The sequence below is a fragment of the Lemur catta genome, chromosome 11 (genome assembly GCF_020740605.2).
Source record: "Lemur catta isolate mLemCat1 chromosome 11, mLemCat1.pri, whole genome shotgun sequence".
Classification (NCBI taxonomy): domain Eukaryota; kingdom Metazoa; phylum Chordata; class Mammalia; order Primates; family Lemuridae; genus Lemur; species Lemur catta.
In genome coordinates, this window is record NC_059138.1 from 69,956,642 (window position 1) to 69,977,085 (window position 20,444).

Consider the following 20,444-nt stretch of genomic DNA (forward strand, 5'->3'; position numbering starts at 1 on the left):
GGAAGCAGGACCATGAGGATGGAAAACAGAAACATTTTTAATTCAGCAGAACATGGTAACTTAATGAAAAGTACTACTCTAGAAAGGAAAGCCAAGACTACCCTAAAAAGGGAGAAGGCAGCCTACCTGTAGAATCTAATAAGAAGGACTTTAGAGTAGGAATGTTTTAGAATCCACTGGATAAAGGGAATTCACGCTATAGAAAAGTGACAAACAAGGCTCCACTGTATTCTGTATCTGCTCCATACATGTGACTTGCTTTTCATAGTTCATACTCTTCCATATCCTCATTTGTAACTTTTTTATTATCATAAACAGGATTTGCCCAAGTGTTAGAGTTGTGAAGGGGGATAGGTGATAAGAAGGCTACTTTAACGAGGCTGCAGCCCTAAAACACAAATGGCAGCCAAGTTGGAACCTGGAAGATATGTAAGAATCTAATACATACAACATATTCAAGTAGCCTTTTCTCTTGTTTTGGTAAATTTTTCCTATAAAATATTTCTGGAAAAATGGCTTCCATTTTTTTGCAGGATACATATCTCCTTCTGTTAAATGCATGCCCGGACACACACACATAACCTCTCACACACTCACATACACAAATACAAGGGAGCATCACATTTCACATTTTTAACTGTAGGACCTACATTTTTCCTCCTAATTCCCAATGTATCTACTTATTAATAAACAAGAAGAAGGAAAGTGGAAAAGAAATGAAATTCATTCTTGCATTTCCTGTAGCTGCCGTTGGGAGCAATTACGGCCACAGTGACCAATATGATCTGGTTCATTGCCTTTGTGCCTGTTTTCACACATTAATGCCAACACAGAAAAACTGATTTTGACTCTGATCTTAGGATATCTACCCACATATCTAGTTAAATGACTTTCTACCTATAACCTAGCCCCATTTATTAGCATAATTTTCATGGAAGTAACTAAAGTATGTTTAGACTTTGTATGTTTTAAATAGTAGCATAATTTGCCTTGCTATTGACAAACATCACGACCTCTTTTATGCCTGACCTCTTTTATGCCTTCCTACAGGTTTTCCAAGAATTATCACACTAACTTTAAAAACAGATCAAAAATGATCACTGGGTAAACTCCATAATTTTATTGCCATTCTTTTTTGACATACAATCTCCTAGATTCCCTTGAGTGAAAACAATGGCAACTGTGCTCATCATTAACTTTCTATTTTACCATAAATGACCTCATTCTTCTCCTTTCCCATTTTTCTCTGCAGAGATCATGAGGAAACTAGAACTAAATATACCAAAAGGAACTACCATTTTCATCTGAGTTCATAGGAAGAAGAAAACAGAGAATGGATTTTGTTTTACCCCTAATACACATGTTTGCTTAGGGTAAATTAGTGGCCTATTATTAATACCTCCCATGAAATGGTTACCTTCTAAGGAAGGTGACAGTAATCCCTTTCTTACACTGACTCTTTCTATTGCAATAACTTCTAGATATGAGGGAAGTTATAAGACATATAAGAAATTAAATAAAGAATAATAAAAGAGAAGGAAGGAAAATGGGAAAGCATTGACAAAGCCATGGTGAATGAAATCAACTTTCAGTAAAATTTTAAAATAATAAAATTAAGCAGACAAGAAGAAATATTAACATATAAGAAAATCTTGAAAGAAAAATAATCTTGAGAAAATAGAAATGCCTAGTCTTTGATCAATACTATGGCATTCTTTACCAGGAAATCCAGGCAAAATGTTAAAAGTCCCTATTAGTTGTTCTACTTCAATATGCAAGTTTACTTGCTAGAGAGTTAATCAGAAACATTAATTAAGGAATATTTGCAAATATGAACAGAAACCCAAAATGTATGAATAATTTAAAAATGCGTTTTCCTTACTCTCCTACTCTATTGAAATAAAATTTAAAAGCCAATACAATTCTTAAATAAATTTTTGTTCTAAGTATAACATAAGGGGCTCCGTTTTTCTTGTTGCCTATTGCTCCTGGATAATGAGTTGGGAATTAAGGGTGACACTACAGCTCTTTCTTCCAGACTAGTACGGTAACTATTTACTAAAGTTTGAAGTTACAGCACCAAAGTGCAGAGAAAAATGTGAAAGAATTAATAATGCTCTAACTTGAAGAATGATGTATTCCTTACCATGTCTTTTCCACCTATGACCTCTTATTGACATGCTGGTTACTGCATTTCTTGATATTCTAGAGGAAGTTGGTGTGATTTCAACTTGAATACACCTTGTACCTTCTTTACTAGATTTCATGGCACCATGAGGCAATGAAGCCTTTATTGCATTAGCAACCTAAGAAGGAAAAATATAGTTTAAGATTGACATTAAAAGATATCTTATTTTACCCTTACATAAAACATGATGCTAAATGCTAACAGGTTTATATAAAGAAGGTTCTTTCCAAGGTATTTCATAAGATAATACATAAATCCTTTAGAATAAGAAGAGCTCAGAAAGAAACTCATAGTTAAAAAAAAGTAAGTAATGAAGTTAAAATTTTCAAAAATTACATTATATTTCCAAATGCTAATTAATAAGTACAACTAAAGTATTTTTAAAGAGAACATTCTTATAAGTTAAAAAGACTATCAGATATCTAGGAAGTTATTCTACCAAAATTTTCAAATTTTTATATATGCCTTTTTAAATTATAAAATTTTCCAAGTATAACAAGAGCATGAATCACTGAGTATTAATGACATATTAATGAACCATGAATGGCTACTTCTCAATTTATAGTTCTAGGTTGAGAAATCATAAATTATAAAATTTACATAAATAAGTTACTTACCAGCAATGGCTCTGGATATAATTCTAGCTGGGCTCTGTACATAATATCATCCAATGCTTTTTGAGCTAGATCCCATTCTCCATTATAACTATAAAAGTAGAATTGAACAAAATATAATGAGAAACTATTTATCTTTACTGAGGAAAATAACAGCTCATATTACCACAATGTTTAACATTCTACTCCTTTTAAAAATGTACTTTTAAATCTTTTAATTCCTTTCAATTGTATCTAAAAGCCTATTAATAGCAAAGAAAATTTTATGGATATACATTTCTTCTCTAAAGAACATTACTAGTTATAGAACAGAAATCAAAAAAGCTAAGGCAATTTCAAAGCATTTTACCCTTCCAAAGCAAGTCAGAGAATAATAAATTTTATACTTCAAAATAATGTTCAGAACACTTTATGATCAAATTACTCTATAACTCCCACAGTTTTTAATGAGAATCTACAACTACTGTGGCTTGCAATATCCTGAGTAGTTATTTCTTTACATTTTGATAGTCATTTAGAAGTATACATGATGTATGTTGCAAGGAGCAAAGAGATATGAGTGGAAAAGTGTGTGCGTGTGTGTATGTGTGTGTGTGTGTGTGTATGGGAATTTTCAAAGATATGCTAAGCCCTTCCTAAAAATCAGCTAAATGAATAGAGAGATAATGGCTTGGTCATCTGCCAACAAAATAAAGAGGCATGAATTACATCAAGAGTGTGAGGCCTAAAAAACTGGAAAGAGCATTCCTCCCTAAAAACAAGACAAAGCCAAGTAATCCTCAAAATCATAACTTCCCATGAATCCATCAAAGACCTGAGGTTACAAGGCACCCAAGTAGCCTGAACTCTAAGCGTGGACAGGTGCCGCTAAGGAGAGATAGACCACAATACAAGTAGGTAAGAAGAATTCAGCTAAACTTTTTAATAAATTCATAAAAATCAAATTGCCAAAAGCTAGCTATAGGCTAGCATGAGAGTACAGAATCTCTGGGAGCACATATATGAGGAGCTTATACCCATTCACAGAGTCTTCTCCATATTCACAAGAAAAACTGGAAACAGGGCAGAGGACCAGAGAAAGCTGCCCTAGGCAATACAGGCCTGAAGGAGATGAGTGGCCATTCACATGGAGAAAGCACAAAGACCCAGCCAGACCATTTTCTTACATGAACAATAGTTTTAAAGCCTTTGGGGAAAGAGCAGCAAACCCTTTCACCTCCAGGACACAAGTGAAGATCAATTTGGCTCTGAGGGTAAGAAAAAGAAAAAAAAAAAAAAAAAAAAAGCCCTCATTCTATGCTGAGATCACTAGAGGTCTCTTACCACTGGAGGAGGGGCATGACTACTGAGAAACTTCCATCCCTGAGATGTAGGGACACGGGGTCTGCCTAGCACTGAGTCCAGAACAGGACAACAGAGAACACTACTTCCCTCCATCCTCCTCCCCACCCCCCTACCCCCACCACCAGGCTAGTATACACCTAGAAACAAGCAACAACACTCTACTGCTAGAGGAGGGGCAAGAACATGGAGAGAGACCCTCTCTGAAGTGCAGGCATACAGAGAAGGCTGAAAGCTGAGGATGAAACAGGAATATTAAGAAAAACCCTTCAGCAATCCAGCTCCCACCCTATGTACAAAGTAGCACTAGAACAATTTGAAGTAGGTGGTGCCCTAAAGGTAACCATAGCAATAACAAAACCCAACCCCAGCTCACTCCTGCCTATAATATATCTCCACTAGCAGCCTAAAAGAAAAGAGGCCTGCCTATTTCCTGTCATAAATAATATTTACCTCAGTCTCTACTGTTCTACCCCTGAAAAATATCATAAACAATCAAAAATTGCAAAGCACACAAAAACCAAGAAGAAGAAGAAAAAAAAAACCCAATCAAGAGATAGAGCAATCAATAGAACTAAATTCAGAGATGATCCAGATGTTCAAGTTATCAGGGAAATTGAAATAACTATGATTAATATACTAAAGGCTAGCGGAAAAGATGGACAACAGGTGTGAACAGATGGAGATTTCAGCAGGGAGATGGGAACTACAAGAGTCAAATGAAAAGGCCGAAAATAAAACATGGTACAGAGGTAAAGAATGCCTTCAGTGGCCTCATTAGTCTACTAGACTCAATCTAGTCAAGGAAAAAAAATCAGTAAACATGATGACAGAATAGATCAAAAGAAGTTACTTAAACTGTCTACGACCTGAACACACCTGATTTCATCTGATCTCAGAAGCTAAGCAGTGTTGGGTCCCGTTAGTACTTGGATGGGAGAAATTACTCAAACTGAAACATAAAGGACAAAAAAGGTAAAATAAAACAGATCAGAGCATCCAAGAACTGTGGGACAATATTAATGGGCTAACACAGGGGTCAGAAAATTTTTTCTTAAAGGGCAAGACAAGTATTTTAGGCTTGTGGTCCTTAGAGTGTCTATCACAACTATTCAACTCTGCCACTGCAGCACAAAAGCAGCCACAGACAATACATAAATAAATGAGCGTGACTATGTTTCAATAAAACTTTATAAAAACAGGTAGCAGGTCAGATTTGACCCACAGACCATAATTTCTGCCTTCAGGCAAGAAGCTTATAATCTACCAGGAAAAATTAAAGTATCAAGTAAATATAATGCAAAGTACAGTATGACACATGTAATAACAGAATAGGGTCCAGAGAAAAAATACTATTACCTAACTCACTAGGTAAGACTAAGCACTAATATGAGAAATTAATAGTAAGTTAATAATGAACTATTTCTGATCAAAGAGGCTCTAAAATGTTTAAGAGCTAAAGTTTCCAAAAATGGAAAAAGATATTTATTGGAGAAAAAAATCTATTTGGAAATTATAGTCAAAAAAAGTAATAAAGGGACTATATTTAAGTGTTACTAATTTTCATTCTGTCCTTGAATTAAAGAAAGATGATGAAGTGTTTTAGTTGGTTATAAATTCTTCATAACTTATTTTAAATAATAAAAATATTATCAAGATCTTGATTCATATTTTTACAAAAAATATGCTGATTTTTTCTCTATCAAGATTGTAATATAGTGACAATAGATTAATAAACTATAATTTTCCAAAGAGATCAAAGGTTTACTTTATGTATGAGATAAACTTACAAGGCAAAATAAATTCCTGTTAACATTTGTACCATGAATCCTGAAGAAACTGGTATCCTGCTACTTATACCTTTGTATTTTCTCACATGTTGTCGAGGATATCCACAAACACAGATTCTAGAAAGACCAAAATAAATATATTTGTAAAATTAGTAAAACTTTAGTAATTTATTTTTTAATATTTATAAGTCAACAATGTACTAAGTACATTTTCATAACAAACCTATAATCTATGAAACAAAGAATCTTTCCAAATATTTGTTTACAATATTTTCCTAAGTAAGTTACACTGGGAAAAATTTATAAAGCTAGAAGCATGTCAACAGTAAGCTGGTAAGTGAACCAGATTCATTTATTGGTTGGTTTGCTAAATTTGGTCAATTCAATTATTAATAATTTTTGGCTACCATAAAACCTATTACATGGAACTTAGCATTAGTTGTCATAAATGGATCTGTGGTATGATCCTCAAATCCTGATAGAGTCCTTGACACAAACTGCAGGATCCAAAAAACTGCTATAACATAGACTCAAATCTCGTACAGTACACCATAATAAACTTTATAAAATTCTTAATGTTTAAAAACAATAAAAGAAATAAAACATAAAGAAATAGTTATTATATACTCTCTGCATGCTGCCTAATCATAACACCAAAGCTAGAACTATAAAGTAGTAGCAATAGATTTTACTAAATCTTTTAAAAGAAGCTACCATTAACAAAATTGAAATGTAAAGAAATATTATGGTAAGGAATATTTAAGGAGTACTAAAGTTAAGGACCATTTATTATAGTAAAAAGGAAGCCATATAAACGTCCAACACAGGAGACCAGTTATATAAATCACTCAGAGAATACTATGAAGAAATTAAAGACAATGTTTTGAAAGTCTATTCAAATGACAGGGATAAAAATTGTTCAAAACAACATGCAGCACAATATCATTTTGTAATAAACAAACAGGCATATGTTGTGTGTCACCTCAAAAAGACTAAATACAAAGTCATCATTATCTCTGATCTGTGGGATTATAGACCTATTTTCTTCTTTATATTTATATACATTTTCTGAATTTTCTATGATTAACAGGTACTGTTTTTAAGATAAACAATTAGTTTCTATTTTTAATAAGTAAATTTATTAGAAAATAGCTGCTTTCTTGTAATATGCTGTGGTTGATGTAATACAACCTTACTTAATAGAGCGCTAGCCAATAGGCTGGAATTATCTATGCACTCACTATCTGGAACTTAAAATTTCCTCCACTCAATGAATCTAAACCTTCACTTAAAAACACCCAAGATTATCTCAAAAACATCTCCCCGAGAATGTCATTAATTCAAAGCAAATTTAAAGAATAAATATAAACTCATTTGATATTGAAGGGATCTCCAGAACCCTTTAGAACCAAGAGTAAAAAGCAGAAAAACTGAGAAAAATTTGCTGTATACAAAATAAAACCACTCAAATTTTGTTTGAAATTGTAAAAATTTATGCCCAAACTAAAATAGAGACTCCTCTTACTCTTATTATCTAAAGAAGCAAACTTAAAGAATTTTACTTTCTTACAGCTTATACTTTTATGATAGGGATGATAGTAAATAATAGAGAACTAATGCATGAAATACAAGATTTTTCAATGAATTCATTTATTCATTCAGTAAATGCTTATTAAAAACTGATCTTGTGTCAGAAACTAGTTCCCAAGGGGACTCACAATCTAATCATGGAGACTGTGCAGTAAGCATACATTGCAATGAGCAAGTTCCAGAGGTGGCAAAAGGAGAGCATGGCAAACTTGGGTGGAAGAAGTAGAGGGTGAGAGAGGACTTCTCAGAATAAGATTCCTTTGAACTGGGTCTTAATGAAAAAGCACTAGTTTTCCAAGTAGAAATCATAGGAAAGGGCAAAGGCAGAGGAGGGATGAAAAAGCATGGCATCAAGGAGACTGGAGAAATTTTAATAGGATGGAATGCTAGGACACTAGGAAACAACAGAGAAGCTCATCAGATCATGGAATTCTGCAATGGAGTATCTTATAACCTGCTAGGTTTATTACATAGATGCTGGGAAATGACTAAAGGTTTTTGTTTTGGTTTGTTTTAAGCAAGGGAGTAAAATGATCAGATTGGTCTTTCGATACTATCACTCTGGCTATACTGGAAGAGTTCACTGAGACTGGAGGTGTTGGGGTGGGGTCAAAATATCCAAGGAGTGAGTTGAAGAGGGACCAATCCAAAGAAGTAATGGTGGGGAGAAGGAGGAAGGATGGGATTGGAGTCACAGCTAGGAAATATAAAGAGGGAGAGACTGATGAAATCAGAGGAGTGGATAATTATTCCCACATTAAATTTGGATAGCTGGCTGAACGAAAGTGTCATTAACTAAATTAGGACAAATAGAACATACTGTTTTCTAAGATACAAACTTTCAGATATGCTGATTTTTAGGCATATGGTGTAATGTCAATTTTGTGTCATGCCTCCCGTGCCCATTTCCCATGAAAAGCACTGCCTTCCCTCTTACTTTAGGAAATAGTCTCCCTATATGTGATGATGGTAAGGCTGCCAAGAAAACTATCACTACCCCAATATCTATTTTTAATAATATATATAATGTACATAAGCCACACTACCACTTTCCTCTACCAATTTTAGCTAGGAACAATGGCCACCCTGCCAGAGACTACATTTCCTAGCCTTCCTTACATCTAAGTGTGACCATGTGACTAGGTTCTAGACAATGGTATGTTAAACAAAGTGGTGACAGTTCTAGGTTCTGCCCTTAAAAAACAGCTGCATGCCTTCCACTCTCTTTCTCCCTCCTTGCAGGATAGAAGGCAGGTGTAATAGTAGTGATCAGCAACTATACTGACAACGTTAATACCCTAGGGAATATAGAATCCCAACAGAGAAGGAGCTTGAACATGTTAAAAATACAGCCAATCTACCTCGGAGACCATCTAACCAACTTGAACTTTTACTTGAGAGAGAAATATATGTCAACTTTAAATTATCCATATTTATCTCTGTCAAAACAACCAAACCAATATTTAACCTGGTACAGTACTCTTCCAATAATACTGCCCAACATGGCCCCAGAGGGGTATGTAGAAGCCTCAGGCTGGCACGACCCTTTGCTGGATGTTTTCCATGTTTCAAGAGTTCTAAATCTTAAAAGGTATTTATGGGACATCTTGATGGTTCCTGGATGGGATACACAGGTTTAGAAATCAGGAACAAGTAGTATAGGGTTCAGGAAAGAGAATATGGTCAGAAAGATAAGTTATTGCTGTTACTACACAACTTTTCTTTAAAGAAACAACTTTGCCATGGTTCTAGAATTGTCACTCAGCTTTTAAATTTACTATATGTAAGAACTACAGAGACAAATTTCTCAAATACCAACATACTTGAAAGATTTACAAGGAAAAAAAGATTTCGGGTCCTCTCATTTTCTCTACTAGCTATTCATAAGAAAATAAGAAGTCATCTATCAGAGGCTGAAATTAAACCTTTATTCAGAAATGCAAAGAGTTAGTTTTTTATAACTAATAAAAAACTAAAATTGGTGATTTTATATTTACCAATGAAAGATTTTTAAAAGTAAAAACCTAATTATTTCCTTTAATCCTAATCCTACTTATCAAATCATAAATCTGAAGTAGAAGAGCTCATCTATCATTCCATTCATTCATTCAACAAATAGTTGTTAAGGTTCTACCATATGCCACGTACTTCTCTAACCTCTCAGGAGATAGCAGTAAATGACACAGTCAAAGATCCTGACCTCATGATGTCTCTAGCAGTTGAGAGACTATATCAAATGAACAAACAAGGTAATTACAGTGTTACAAGTACTATAAGACAATAAACTTGGTGGGAAGGTGCTACTTTAGAAAAGATGGTCATGGAAGGGCTCTCTCAGGAGGTAACATTTGAGAGGAGACCAAAAATAGTCCAGCTGCATTATTAACTGATAATGGTACCTCTTCTCCATTCCTTTCTTTTGGCACTTAAGAATTCTCTGATTTATTCTTCAGTTTTCTGATCTCTCTATTCAAGGATATTGTTCTCTCATACAACCTTCATTGAATTTTAATAAAATGCAAAACACAAATGAAACAAAAACAAACAATAAAGCTATATGCCACATGAATGCCTGACTCCTCTGCTCACCTTCTACAAGTCCAAAACATAAGGATCTGACCTTACAAAAGAGCAGCCGAGTGTCAAAATCTCTATTTCTCTATTAAATTTACTCTGTGGTCACATAGAGATATCTGCCAAATTCTTAGGCCATGTTAAAATAAAATCGCTTTTGTAAGGTGCACTTTGTCAATACATTTCTAAGAGAAGTTCTAGGTATCAAGTTGTAAGTGAGGGAAACTCTTGCTGTGATTCTCATTCTCTTTTGAGAGATATTTATCTTACTCTTAGAATGAAAGTAAACTTTTGAGATTGCTGTTAATGTATTCTGCGTCACAAAGCATAAAATAATTTGAAGGGCCATTCCAGTGAGTTTATTTATTCATGAATATACCAGAACCTAAAGTATAATAGAAGAGAAAGGTTAATTACTATTATCAGATCTTCAAATCATCAGACCAGTGAGTAGAAACTTGCTTAAAAAGAGGAAATAATTGTTTTCTAATTCTTAATTTGAGAGATATTTAAAATTTGGTCTACTTATACTTCATAGCCATCTGGATTATGAAATGAAACTAACCAATTTCAAACTTCTTTCTTTCCTGATCTGCTTTTTAAAAAGTCGGGAGAGGAATAGGGAAAAGGCCAGGGGATTAGAAAAAGGGGAAGTAAGGGAGAAAAGAGAAAATGGAAGAATTGCTTAAACAGTAATGAGCACTTTTCTGTCTTCCTTCTTCTGCTCTTTGAAATTAAGAGCTTAATAAAAACTGCATCTCTTGTCACTTTCCTCAAGTAAAGACCACACACAACAATCATGCTTAAGTAGTTAGAGAAAAGCTTATTTTAATGGGTTGTGAAGGGTGGACAAAATTTAGATAGGTATAATGAAGTTTCCAAATAAAATAATAAGCAATGAAAAAATAAAAAAAAATCAACTATAAGTTCTTCCAATAAGGAATGGCCTAATATCAGATATGTTCTAGAAGTGTTGATAATAGCAAACAGGTAAGAAAAAAAAAGAAAGCAATATTGTGCATCCACAGTGAATGTGTATGTTCATTACTGGCATACAATAATATGATAGCGGTCATTGAGTGGATGACAACAAAGTGGATACACTGTGATAAGCGCTTTATATTTATATAAATAATTTCATTAGTCAGGAGAATTAATCCACAAAATGGCTACACTTGCACAAAGGTACCCTTAATGGACAGAATACAAAAAGAAATCTGTTCAGGTTGTCAGGAAGATTGACCTGGAATTGAGGAGGGGGGCAGGGTTTCATTACAGATACACAGAAACAAATATACCAATTAGGAATTCACAGCTATCCATATTCAAATCAGTCAGCTAGATGATTCACCAGTTGAACAAAATCAGAGGCATCCCTTATGAGAGAGAATTAACTTAATAGCTTAGTACAGTTTCATCTTTAATACTTCTATTCCACATCAAAAGGCAAGAGAAGCCATCTGCTAAACAACTTTGTATTACAATAGAGATGTCCAACAGCAATAAAAGAAAGAAATCATTTCCTCAAACTTAGAGTACTCTGGTGTAGACTCACAAAACTTATTTGTAGCATTGGTGAGTATATTTCTTTTAGTAGTGCCATATATGATGTTTAGTATTAGCAGAGAATAAAAACTTGTTAACTATAACATATTTAGTCTAGCTCTTGCCTACTTTTAGATCTCTTGTTTAAGCAGGCCACATACACTACAGAGGAAGAAAGCACAGGCTATCAGGCTGGCCATTAGCCTGGATCAGGAAAGCGAAGCTATAGTAACCGAGCAGCTTTTTGTTCAGTAGAACGGATATGCATGTGTATGTGTGCAGATGGTGGGTAGAAAGTGTTCAATAATGTTTTAATTATTTCCACGACTCATTATAATCTGAAGATTAAAGAATGGGACACATTTGCTCCTGAATCTAGCTCATATATTCCATGAAGTTTTTCTGGTTGTATTTATATATCTTTCCTCCTAGATGTCCAGTCAATCATTTTGGTATAATCATCAAGCAAACTGAGCAGCAAGCTGACACAACTGCCACCTGGCCAAAAGGATTGGATTAGCCATAAAAAAGTGTGATCAGTTTCAACTTCAGGAAAACCTGCACTAGTATGAAGATCATTAAGAAGCTCTTGTACTTAACTATCATAACTGTTTATAACTTACTTATCACCACAACTCTAACCAATTTTCTTTCCATAGATTCTATAGATATGAACTAGGCTTAGCTTGATTACATAGAAGTGTTTTCTTATTCTTTCCTATTCATCTTAAAAACAAAACCTCTTAATTAGAATATTTGATAAACGATTAAGGAAGCCAAAAGTTAAGAGAAATGAATAACTGGGTTTTACCATTAAGCATACAGTAATAGGGAATCTAAAATAAAAATAAAAAACCTAAACAACTGAAAAAGACAGGAATGACAAATTCAATGGAGTTCCTCTTATATAATGTTTTGTGGTTTAAGAGTTAGCATTACTTAAATAGCTTAAGTCTCTTGAATTACTTAGAACTCTTCTCTATCCTCATTTTCTTATAGCTGGTAGACATTTACATGGAATTATTTCTCTTGTGGCATAGATTAATCTAATTTATTTCTACTAAAATCTTCCTTGGCCAAATTCCTATAGCAAGCTTTAAAATAATCTACATTTCTCTTTGTTTTTAAAATCAGCTTTTACTTGGGTTCTTTGTTGAAAGATTATTCAGTTTCCTGGTTAGGTAAAATTGGTATATTAGCAATTTCCTACCTATACTGCGAAAGTAATTATATTAGAATACAGTACATTAAGGTTACACAGAACAAAAACCAGTGATACATGTTCTTTCCTAACTTTTCAGGGAAACATCAAAGGTGGTTCTTATTAGGGCATTGTATTAGAACATCTGTGGAGCTTCAAAAATATATTTATACATATAAGACATAAAAATATAAATACATGCATTCATCTATACATATATATATATGCATTCCTGGGTCCTACCATCTAAAACATTGCTTCAGAGTGGGACCTGGACTTTGTAGTGTGTTTTAAGTTCTACAGGTGAAAACTGCTGCATCAAGTTATTCCTTAAGCCAGTACTTCTGAAGTATTGGTCTGTATACATGTTTTTGTCCATAACAAAGTTTTCATTAGATCATGATGAAATGAAAAGAAAGGAAAGCTAAACATTTTTAATTTACAAATTACTGGCCTTCTCTTCCACCCTTCCCCCTTTTTGATGTTAAAATAGATTCCCTTTTGTTAAATACTACTGATGATAGATCTTTATAATATAATTACTTGGCAAAATGAAAAGTTGGCAACACTGTGCAGATAACCCACCTGTACCACCTTTTTTGAAATGTTATAGATCTGTGAAATCCAAGTCTGTAAAGCTCTACCTTTAAACAATTTAAAGCAAGAAACATATGAGAAAGACTCAGTAAGTGGGAGAGACAGCATATTGGTGCCATCTTTCAAGGTTAGGAAATGTAATTATGCTCTAGTTCAGGAATCATCTCAAAGACTCCACTTCTCTATCTTCTTTAACAAGCCCCTAGTCTTGTTAACTCCCTTCTCCTGCTGGTCCTATCTGGCTTTCTCTCCCATTCTATGTCAAGTTCTGCTTTTTCGTTTGTTTTGTTTTGATTGATGTGATTTCTAAGTATTGCTCAATGGACCCTCCCTCTGGCTAAGTTACATTTTCTAAATAAGATGCCCCAATACAAATTATTCTACAAGTTTCTTAATTCTACAATTTCCCTTATTTACTTGAATTTATTTACTTTATTTACTTGAATTGTCAAAGGCAATAATCTCTGTCATTTTTGCTTTGTTTTATTTTGTTTTGGTTTTTTAAAAAAGGTAACATGTACATTACAGAAAATTTAGAGAATTACCAAAAAATCACAAAGGAGAAGAATTAAAATAAACCCTAATTCTACCAATTACAGATAACCATTATTAATATTCTGGGTCATATTTAACCAATGTGGGAATCATACCAAACATACTATCATTAAATACTCTTTAAAATCAGGATTTTTTAATGTTTGTACAGTATACCCAAAGATATCATAATTTATTTAACCAACCCTGAGGCCCAATTTTTTTTTAACAAGGAAAATTTAAAAACCAGCATCTTTTACTTATTCTTTAGTATCAAATTAGAGCACAGTAAAAATAAATAAAAGCAAAGAAAAAGAAGCCACCACATACCAAAAACTGAAAGAACGTAATAGCTCTCTCCTTTCAGATATACATACAGTATAATCCTTCTAATCCTTTTCTGATTAAATATTCCATTTAAATGTAATTCAGCTTTACATTCTTTTGGGTTGTTTTGTTGTTTTGTTTTGTTTTGTTTTTTGAGATAAAGTCACACTCTACTGCCTGGGCTAGAGTGCAGTGGCACGTCATCATAGCTTACTGCAACCTCAAACTCCTGGGCTCAAGTGATCCTCCTGCCTCAGCCTCACAAGTAGCTGGAACTATAGGCATGCACCACCATGTCTGGCTAATTTTTCTATTTTTGGTAGAGATGGGCTCTCAGTATGTTGCTCAGACTGGTCTTGAACTCCTGGTCTCAAGCAATCCTCCTGCTTCAGCTACCCAAAGTGCTAGGGTTACAGCCTGAGCCACCATGCCCAGCCTAACTTTACATTCTTTATCATGTTTCTTGTGATCCCTATCATTTATAGGGAACTGTGTATGTGCAGAGTAGGCTGAGCTTCATATTAACTATCTAATCTTTTTTTTTTTTTTTTTTTTGAGACAGAGTCTCACTTTGTTGCCCGGGCTAGAGTGAGTGCCATGACGTCAGCCTAGCTCACAGCAATCTCAAACTCCTGGGCTTAAGCGATCCTACTGCCTCAGCCTCCCAAGTAGCTGGGACTACAGGCATGCACCACCATGCCCAGATAATTTTTTTTTCTATATATATTTTTAGTTGTCCAGATAATTTATTTCTATTTTTAGTAGAGACGGGGTCTCGCTCAGGCTGGTCTCGAACTCCTGACCTCGGGCAATCCACCCGCCTCAGCCTCCCAGAGGGCTAGGATTACAGGCCTGAGCCACCGCACCCAGCCTTATCTAATCTTTTAAACAAATGATCACACAAAACAAAAATAACTTAGGCGTAAAACAAACTAGCAATCCCAGATTCATATATTTCAATATTAGAAACACTTGAATTTTAATTTACCTTGAACAAATCTGACATAGTGATTGAAGAGAAACACTGGGCATATAGGTTAAGGCAGCATTGTAACACAACAAAAGGAAAGTCAACACTTCAAACCTAAAGACAAACCAAAAGAATATTAACAAATCTTTAGAATTCTAGAAGTCAACCATAATAGGGAAGAGGGCAGTCACAGGGGAGAGATTTTATATTACAGAACAGATCTGTATAATATACCCACAACAGTAATGAAAAACTAAAAAGAAAAAACAGACTTTCCAAGTAACAGTCATATGAAACCTATCTTAAAAACTCAATGTTCCAGATGACATCTGAGGCAAAGTACAGTGACAAATCTAGACGTGTTTTTCTTTGGCATAAAGTGACTCAATATTCAAATAAATTGTTACACATCACTCATTAAGAATTATTTATAAATATACTGAAATAATTATTTTAAAAAATCAGTGCAGTAAAATAAAAAAGTTATGTCTCCACAGTATACCTATTCTGTGCTGTCAGCATCTCCCTCTGAGGATGAGGTCCACTGTACACAACTTTTGATAAACCATGCTGGGATAGTGCACTCTCGGTCAGGGCCATGGACCCAATGCTGGAAGGCTAGAGAAAAGACATTTGAATAAAGAAAAAAAAAAAAAGCTATCCTGTTGAAAATGTGATATTTAGAATATATACACCACTAAGAATGGCTACCATGAACATCACATAGCTTAAAAATATTTAGACTGCCTACTAAATTTTCTGCTCAAAGATTTAATAAATAATTAAAAAACAAAACACAAATGAGAAATAAAAAATAGTTTAATTTTCAAAAATTCTACCATGGCAATAAACAATTGCTACACATACCTAAAAAAAGTTAGTCTTATCCATCAGGAGGAGAGAAAAATATTTCACAAAAAAATACTTTTAATAGATCTCTTACTATCAGATTTCAAAGTTTGATGATTTTGATTTCTCATCTCACTTTGGGAATAGTAAATACTTTGTATGGTGTTCTATACTTTTTAAGGTGCTAATAAATTGAATTTTTTTGCTTCAATAACTAGACCATAATTTATGACAACATCAAAGCTTAGAGCCAGGCCGGGTGCGGTGGCTCATGCCTATAATCCCAGCACTCTGGGAGTCGGAGGCGGGCGGATCATTTGAGCTCAGGAGTTCGAGACCAGCCTGAGCAAGAGCAAGACCCCATCTCTACTAACAAAAAATATAAAGAAACTAGCTGGACATCTAAAAATATATATAGAAAAAAATTAGCTGGGCATGGTGGTGCATGCCTGTAATCCCAGCTACTCGGGAGGCTGAGGCAGTAGGATCGCTTGAGCCCAAGAGTTTGAGGTTGCTGTGAGCTACACTGATGCCACGGCACTCTAGCCTGGACAAGAGTGAGACTCTGTCTCAAAAAAAAATAAAAGAAAGCTTAGGGCCAACACACTTACTTTTATAAAATGTCACTTACTTCATGATATACAGATGGTTTGGATAAAGAGGGAATTGTAAAACTCAATACTTTGCTATGTCCTTGTTTGTCAACTATTTCCTACAAAAGAGAAAGAAAATATCTTAAAATACTTATTTTTTACACATACATTTAAAAGCTAAGTTTAAATTGTTAGTGTAGATTTTTTTTAAAAAACACCTAAGTAGAAAGAAATTTTAGAGTCAATCTTAAATCATAATAATCCATGATCAATTATTCATAAACACCAATAGTTAAAACAAACATCCTTCCACTTTTAAAACATAAGTAATATAGTTTTCAGAATGGATCAGATACAGATATAGTGTCTTAATAATCATTGATCTTCTTCATATAACACATTACATTTTCTAAATCAATTAATGATTTAAATATGAAATAATATGTCAAGAAAATGACATCATATTTCTTTTCTGTTTTCAAAAGTACAAACCTTAAGTGTCTAATTAATATACAAACTCTATTAGTAATGCAAACTGTATGTTAAATCAATAGTGTAAACTCTAGATACAGTCCAGATTTTACGGAACTATGAATGGTGAATATTAGAGTAGATTGTTTCTCCTAAACTTTTTGTAAAGGTCAGAAACAGACACTTTATAGACAGTAGACTTTAAGTTTAAAAAATTTAAAATGCAACACTGATATTTTCAGACACTTCTATAAAAGCATAGAAATAGTCTGATTTTCAGCTTTCAATCAATTTATAAAGGTATGTTTACATAATTATATGTATGCCTGTATATCCCCCAACCCTATAAAGTTATATTTGGGAGAATGAGCTACGAGTTATTTGATGTATGAAACATAAATATTAGTTTTACCAAAATGAAAAGCAGTTACAAAGCTTATATACTTGATTTTGCCAAAAAACCTTTTGTTAACTGCATTATATACGAACCAAATTGTAAACCCCTAGAAGAAGAGCTTCAATGCATCCACTGCGATGCACATTTCTGCTGGCTGAGACTGCAAGGTAGCACCAAATCAGTTCTGGGAGAAACTGCAGTGTAAATCGAAGCAACTGTTCCTCTCCACTGCGATAGAACTCAAAGAGCTGGTGACAGACAGGTTCTAGCAACTGGAAGAAACACAAAATGTTAATTCAAGAACTGGACTGCATTTGAATGACACTATTATATGAAATATAAAAGGTTTTCCCAGATTGGTAAAAACCATGTCTGTTTAACTTCTCAAAATAGCTAAGTTGTAGCAAGTTTCATCTTTAATATCTCTTCTTCCTGGGAAAGCACATGCCAATATATGAACAATTGGCTACAGGGTTGAAGAAACTGAAATGGGAATCCTGGGTAGTTACTGTTATATGTAATGTTTCCCTCCTGAGCTTACAATTAGGCAGCATCTGACAGCAAGGATTGGTGTGCAGGGTGGCTGAATGATTACAGAGCCCCTAGATCTAGATCTCTATTATAACCATGGTTAATTGGTTAATTGCCCCTTCATAATCTAAACATTGCTGTAATTTTCTTTAAACATAATTTGTAGTCACCTGTAAACTTTTCCTCTCCCACCGCATCCCCAATATTATCCAGTTAATAGAGCTGACTGTATCTTTATAACAGACTTTAAAAAAATCAGAAAGACAAGATAAGATCTTTTCACAAGTAAGTATTATCTATATGCAATGGTCATAATCAAATATGTCAAGAGATTCACAAAATACTGTCTTTTCAAGGAAGCAATCAGGCTATTTTTCAATGAACTATACTTCACTAACTTGGGAAATAGATTTAAGTCAATTTGCTAAACAGATTTTCTACCATCAATAATTGTAATGAATAAAAACTAATTTGAAGTGGATGTTTTGATTTTAAATAAGTTAAACATGTAAAATAAACTGAGTATAATTAAAGTCAAAGGCATAACAAAAATTATACTTCAATAAACATTGACTAAGTCAAACCAGTTTTTCCTATTGAAAAATTATCTAACTTCTGACAATTAATCTTCCACAAGGAATATTTTTTCCACTCTCAAAATGGTCTTTAGAGGGCAACAGGTGTCCACTGTGGCCATGGGAAGATAACAGGAAACAGGGAGGCAGGAGGCCATGTAACCCCATTCACAGACAGCAACAAAAGTTTTTAGGGTAGGTATTTGGAAGAATGGGGTTAGAGGTGGCTGGAAGAAAGAAAGAGTGGTCAGGGATGTTTAACTTTCACAGTGGAATTTTTAAAAATTTCTTTATAGACCAGCATCAATAATCTCATATTGTGGTGTAACATCTTTCATCTCTAAGTCCCTGGGAAAGCTTTGACTAAATCAATGGATAGAGTTTAACAAATATTTGTAAAATTATGAAAACTTATTTGAAAATTTATTCAAAACAGTTTGTATGAACAGCTAATCAATTTTAATTAAAACATACTCAAAAGGGCCAGACCCGGTGGCTCACGCCTGTAATCCTAGTACTCTGGGAGGCTGAGGCGGGTGGATTGCTCGAGGTCAGGAGTTCGAGACCAGCCTGAGCAAGAGTGAGACCTCGTCTCTACTAAAAATAGAAAGAAATTATCTGGCCAACTAAAAATATATATACAAAATATTAGCCGGGCATGGTGGTGCATGCCTGTAGTCCCAGCTACTCGGGAGGCTGAGGCAGTAGGATCGCTTAAGCCCAGGAGTCTGAGGTTGCTGTGAGCTAGGCTGATGCCACGGCACTCACTCTAGCCCGGGCAACAGAGTGAGACTCTGTCTCAAAAAATAAAAAAATAAAAAAAATAAAAAAATAAAACATACTCAAAAGGCTTTATAACCAGTTTAAAATCCAAAATTAAGAGAGTTTTTGCCTTATAAAAGCAGAACTGAATGAAGACAGATTCAAAGGGGAGGCAGAAACATGTTGCAATAAGATTAGATGAAATTATGCATTTGGAAGAAATACAGACAAATAACAATATCTGTGCAGTGTTTTACAGCTTGCAAAGTACTTTCACAGGCATGAACCCATACAATTCCCACAACACCGTAGGGTGCAATATCATTATCCATACTTTCCACACAAGGAAACTGAAACAAAGAGGGTATCCACCACGACCAAAATCACACAGCTCACAGGGGTCAGAAGTGGAGCCAGGTCTTTTGACTCCTTTACAAACATACCTGGAAAAGAATAAAATTATACACAAAGTGGGAAATCAGTGTTTGACATATTTAACTTGAATATATTTGAGGCAAGCAATGGAGCATTAGAACATGCTGTGTTCCTAGTGTCTGGGTTGCATTTTTTAACGTTCTTTCTCATAGAAACATTGTCATATATGGTGGCTAGGTTTTACAGTGCTATTAAGAGAGAACTGTACCTCAAATATATTTTTATGTGTTAAATGGACTTTTCATCAGTCTAATGAGAACCTAATCACCATTTATCTTCTTTCCATTCTAAAATACATTCTGAGTTCTGAAACAACTAAGTTACAAATGGGTTTTTACAAGAATCCATTCGTAAGTAAGAAGTCTGTACCCCAAGAGAGATTTCTAGTGGTAATAGCAATTGACACAAAAATGTTCTTTAATGACTAAGTAGGGAAAATGTTCTTTAATGACTAAACAGGTAAAGAGTCAAGTTTGGGTCAATTTAGAAGGAAAACCTTGCAACATTTTTTGTATTGAACAATTACAGAGGAACATGGGTAGGAAAAAAGATATAGAAAA

At 34.2% G+C, this 20,444-nt stretch overlaps 1 protein-coding gene across 5 annotated transcripts in view; it reads right to left on the reverse strand.

The window, feature by feature from the left end:
* The window catches only part of FAM126A (family with sequence similarity 126 member A), a 72,533-nt gene that overhangs the window by 14,152 nt on the left and 37,937 nt on the right, over positions 1 to 20,444 (reverse strand). For 4 of the 5 annotated variants that reach the window (XM_045564006.1, XM_045564008.1, XM_045564007.1 and 1 more), the window contains exons 4-10: positions 17,674 to 17,853; positions 16,752 to 16,832; positions 15,774 to 15,889; positions 15,290 to 15,385; positions 5,934 to 6,050; positions 2,806 to 2,893; positions 2,147 to 2,306 (exon numbers count right to left, since the gene is read on the reverse strand). In XM_045564006.1, the coding sequence (XP_045419962.1) occupies positions 2,147 to 2,306; positions 2,806 to 2,893; positions 5,934 to 6,050; positions 15,290 to 15,385; positions 15,774 to 15,889; positions 16,752 to 16,832; positions 17,674 to 17,853 (838 nt within the window). Of the gene's footprint in view, positions 1 to 2,146; positions 2,307 to 2,805; positions 2,894 to 5,933; positions 6,051 to 15,289; positions 15,386 to 15,773; positions 15,890 to 16,751; positions 16,833 to 17,673; positions 17,854 to 19,783; positions 19,906 to 20,444 lie in introns of those variants that run through there. The other variant, XM_045564010.1, reaches the window with a different exon arrangement.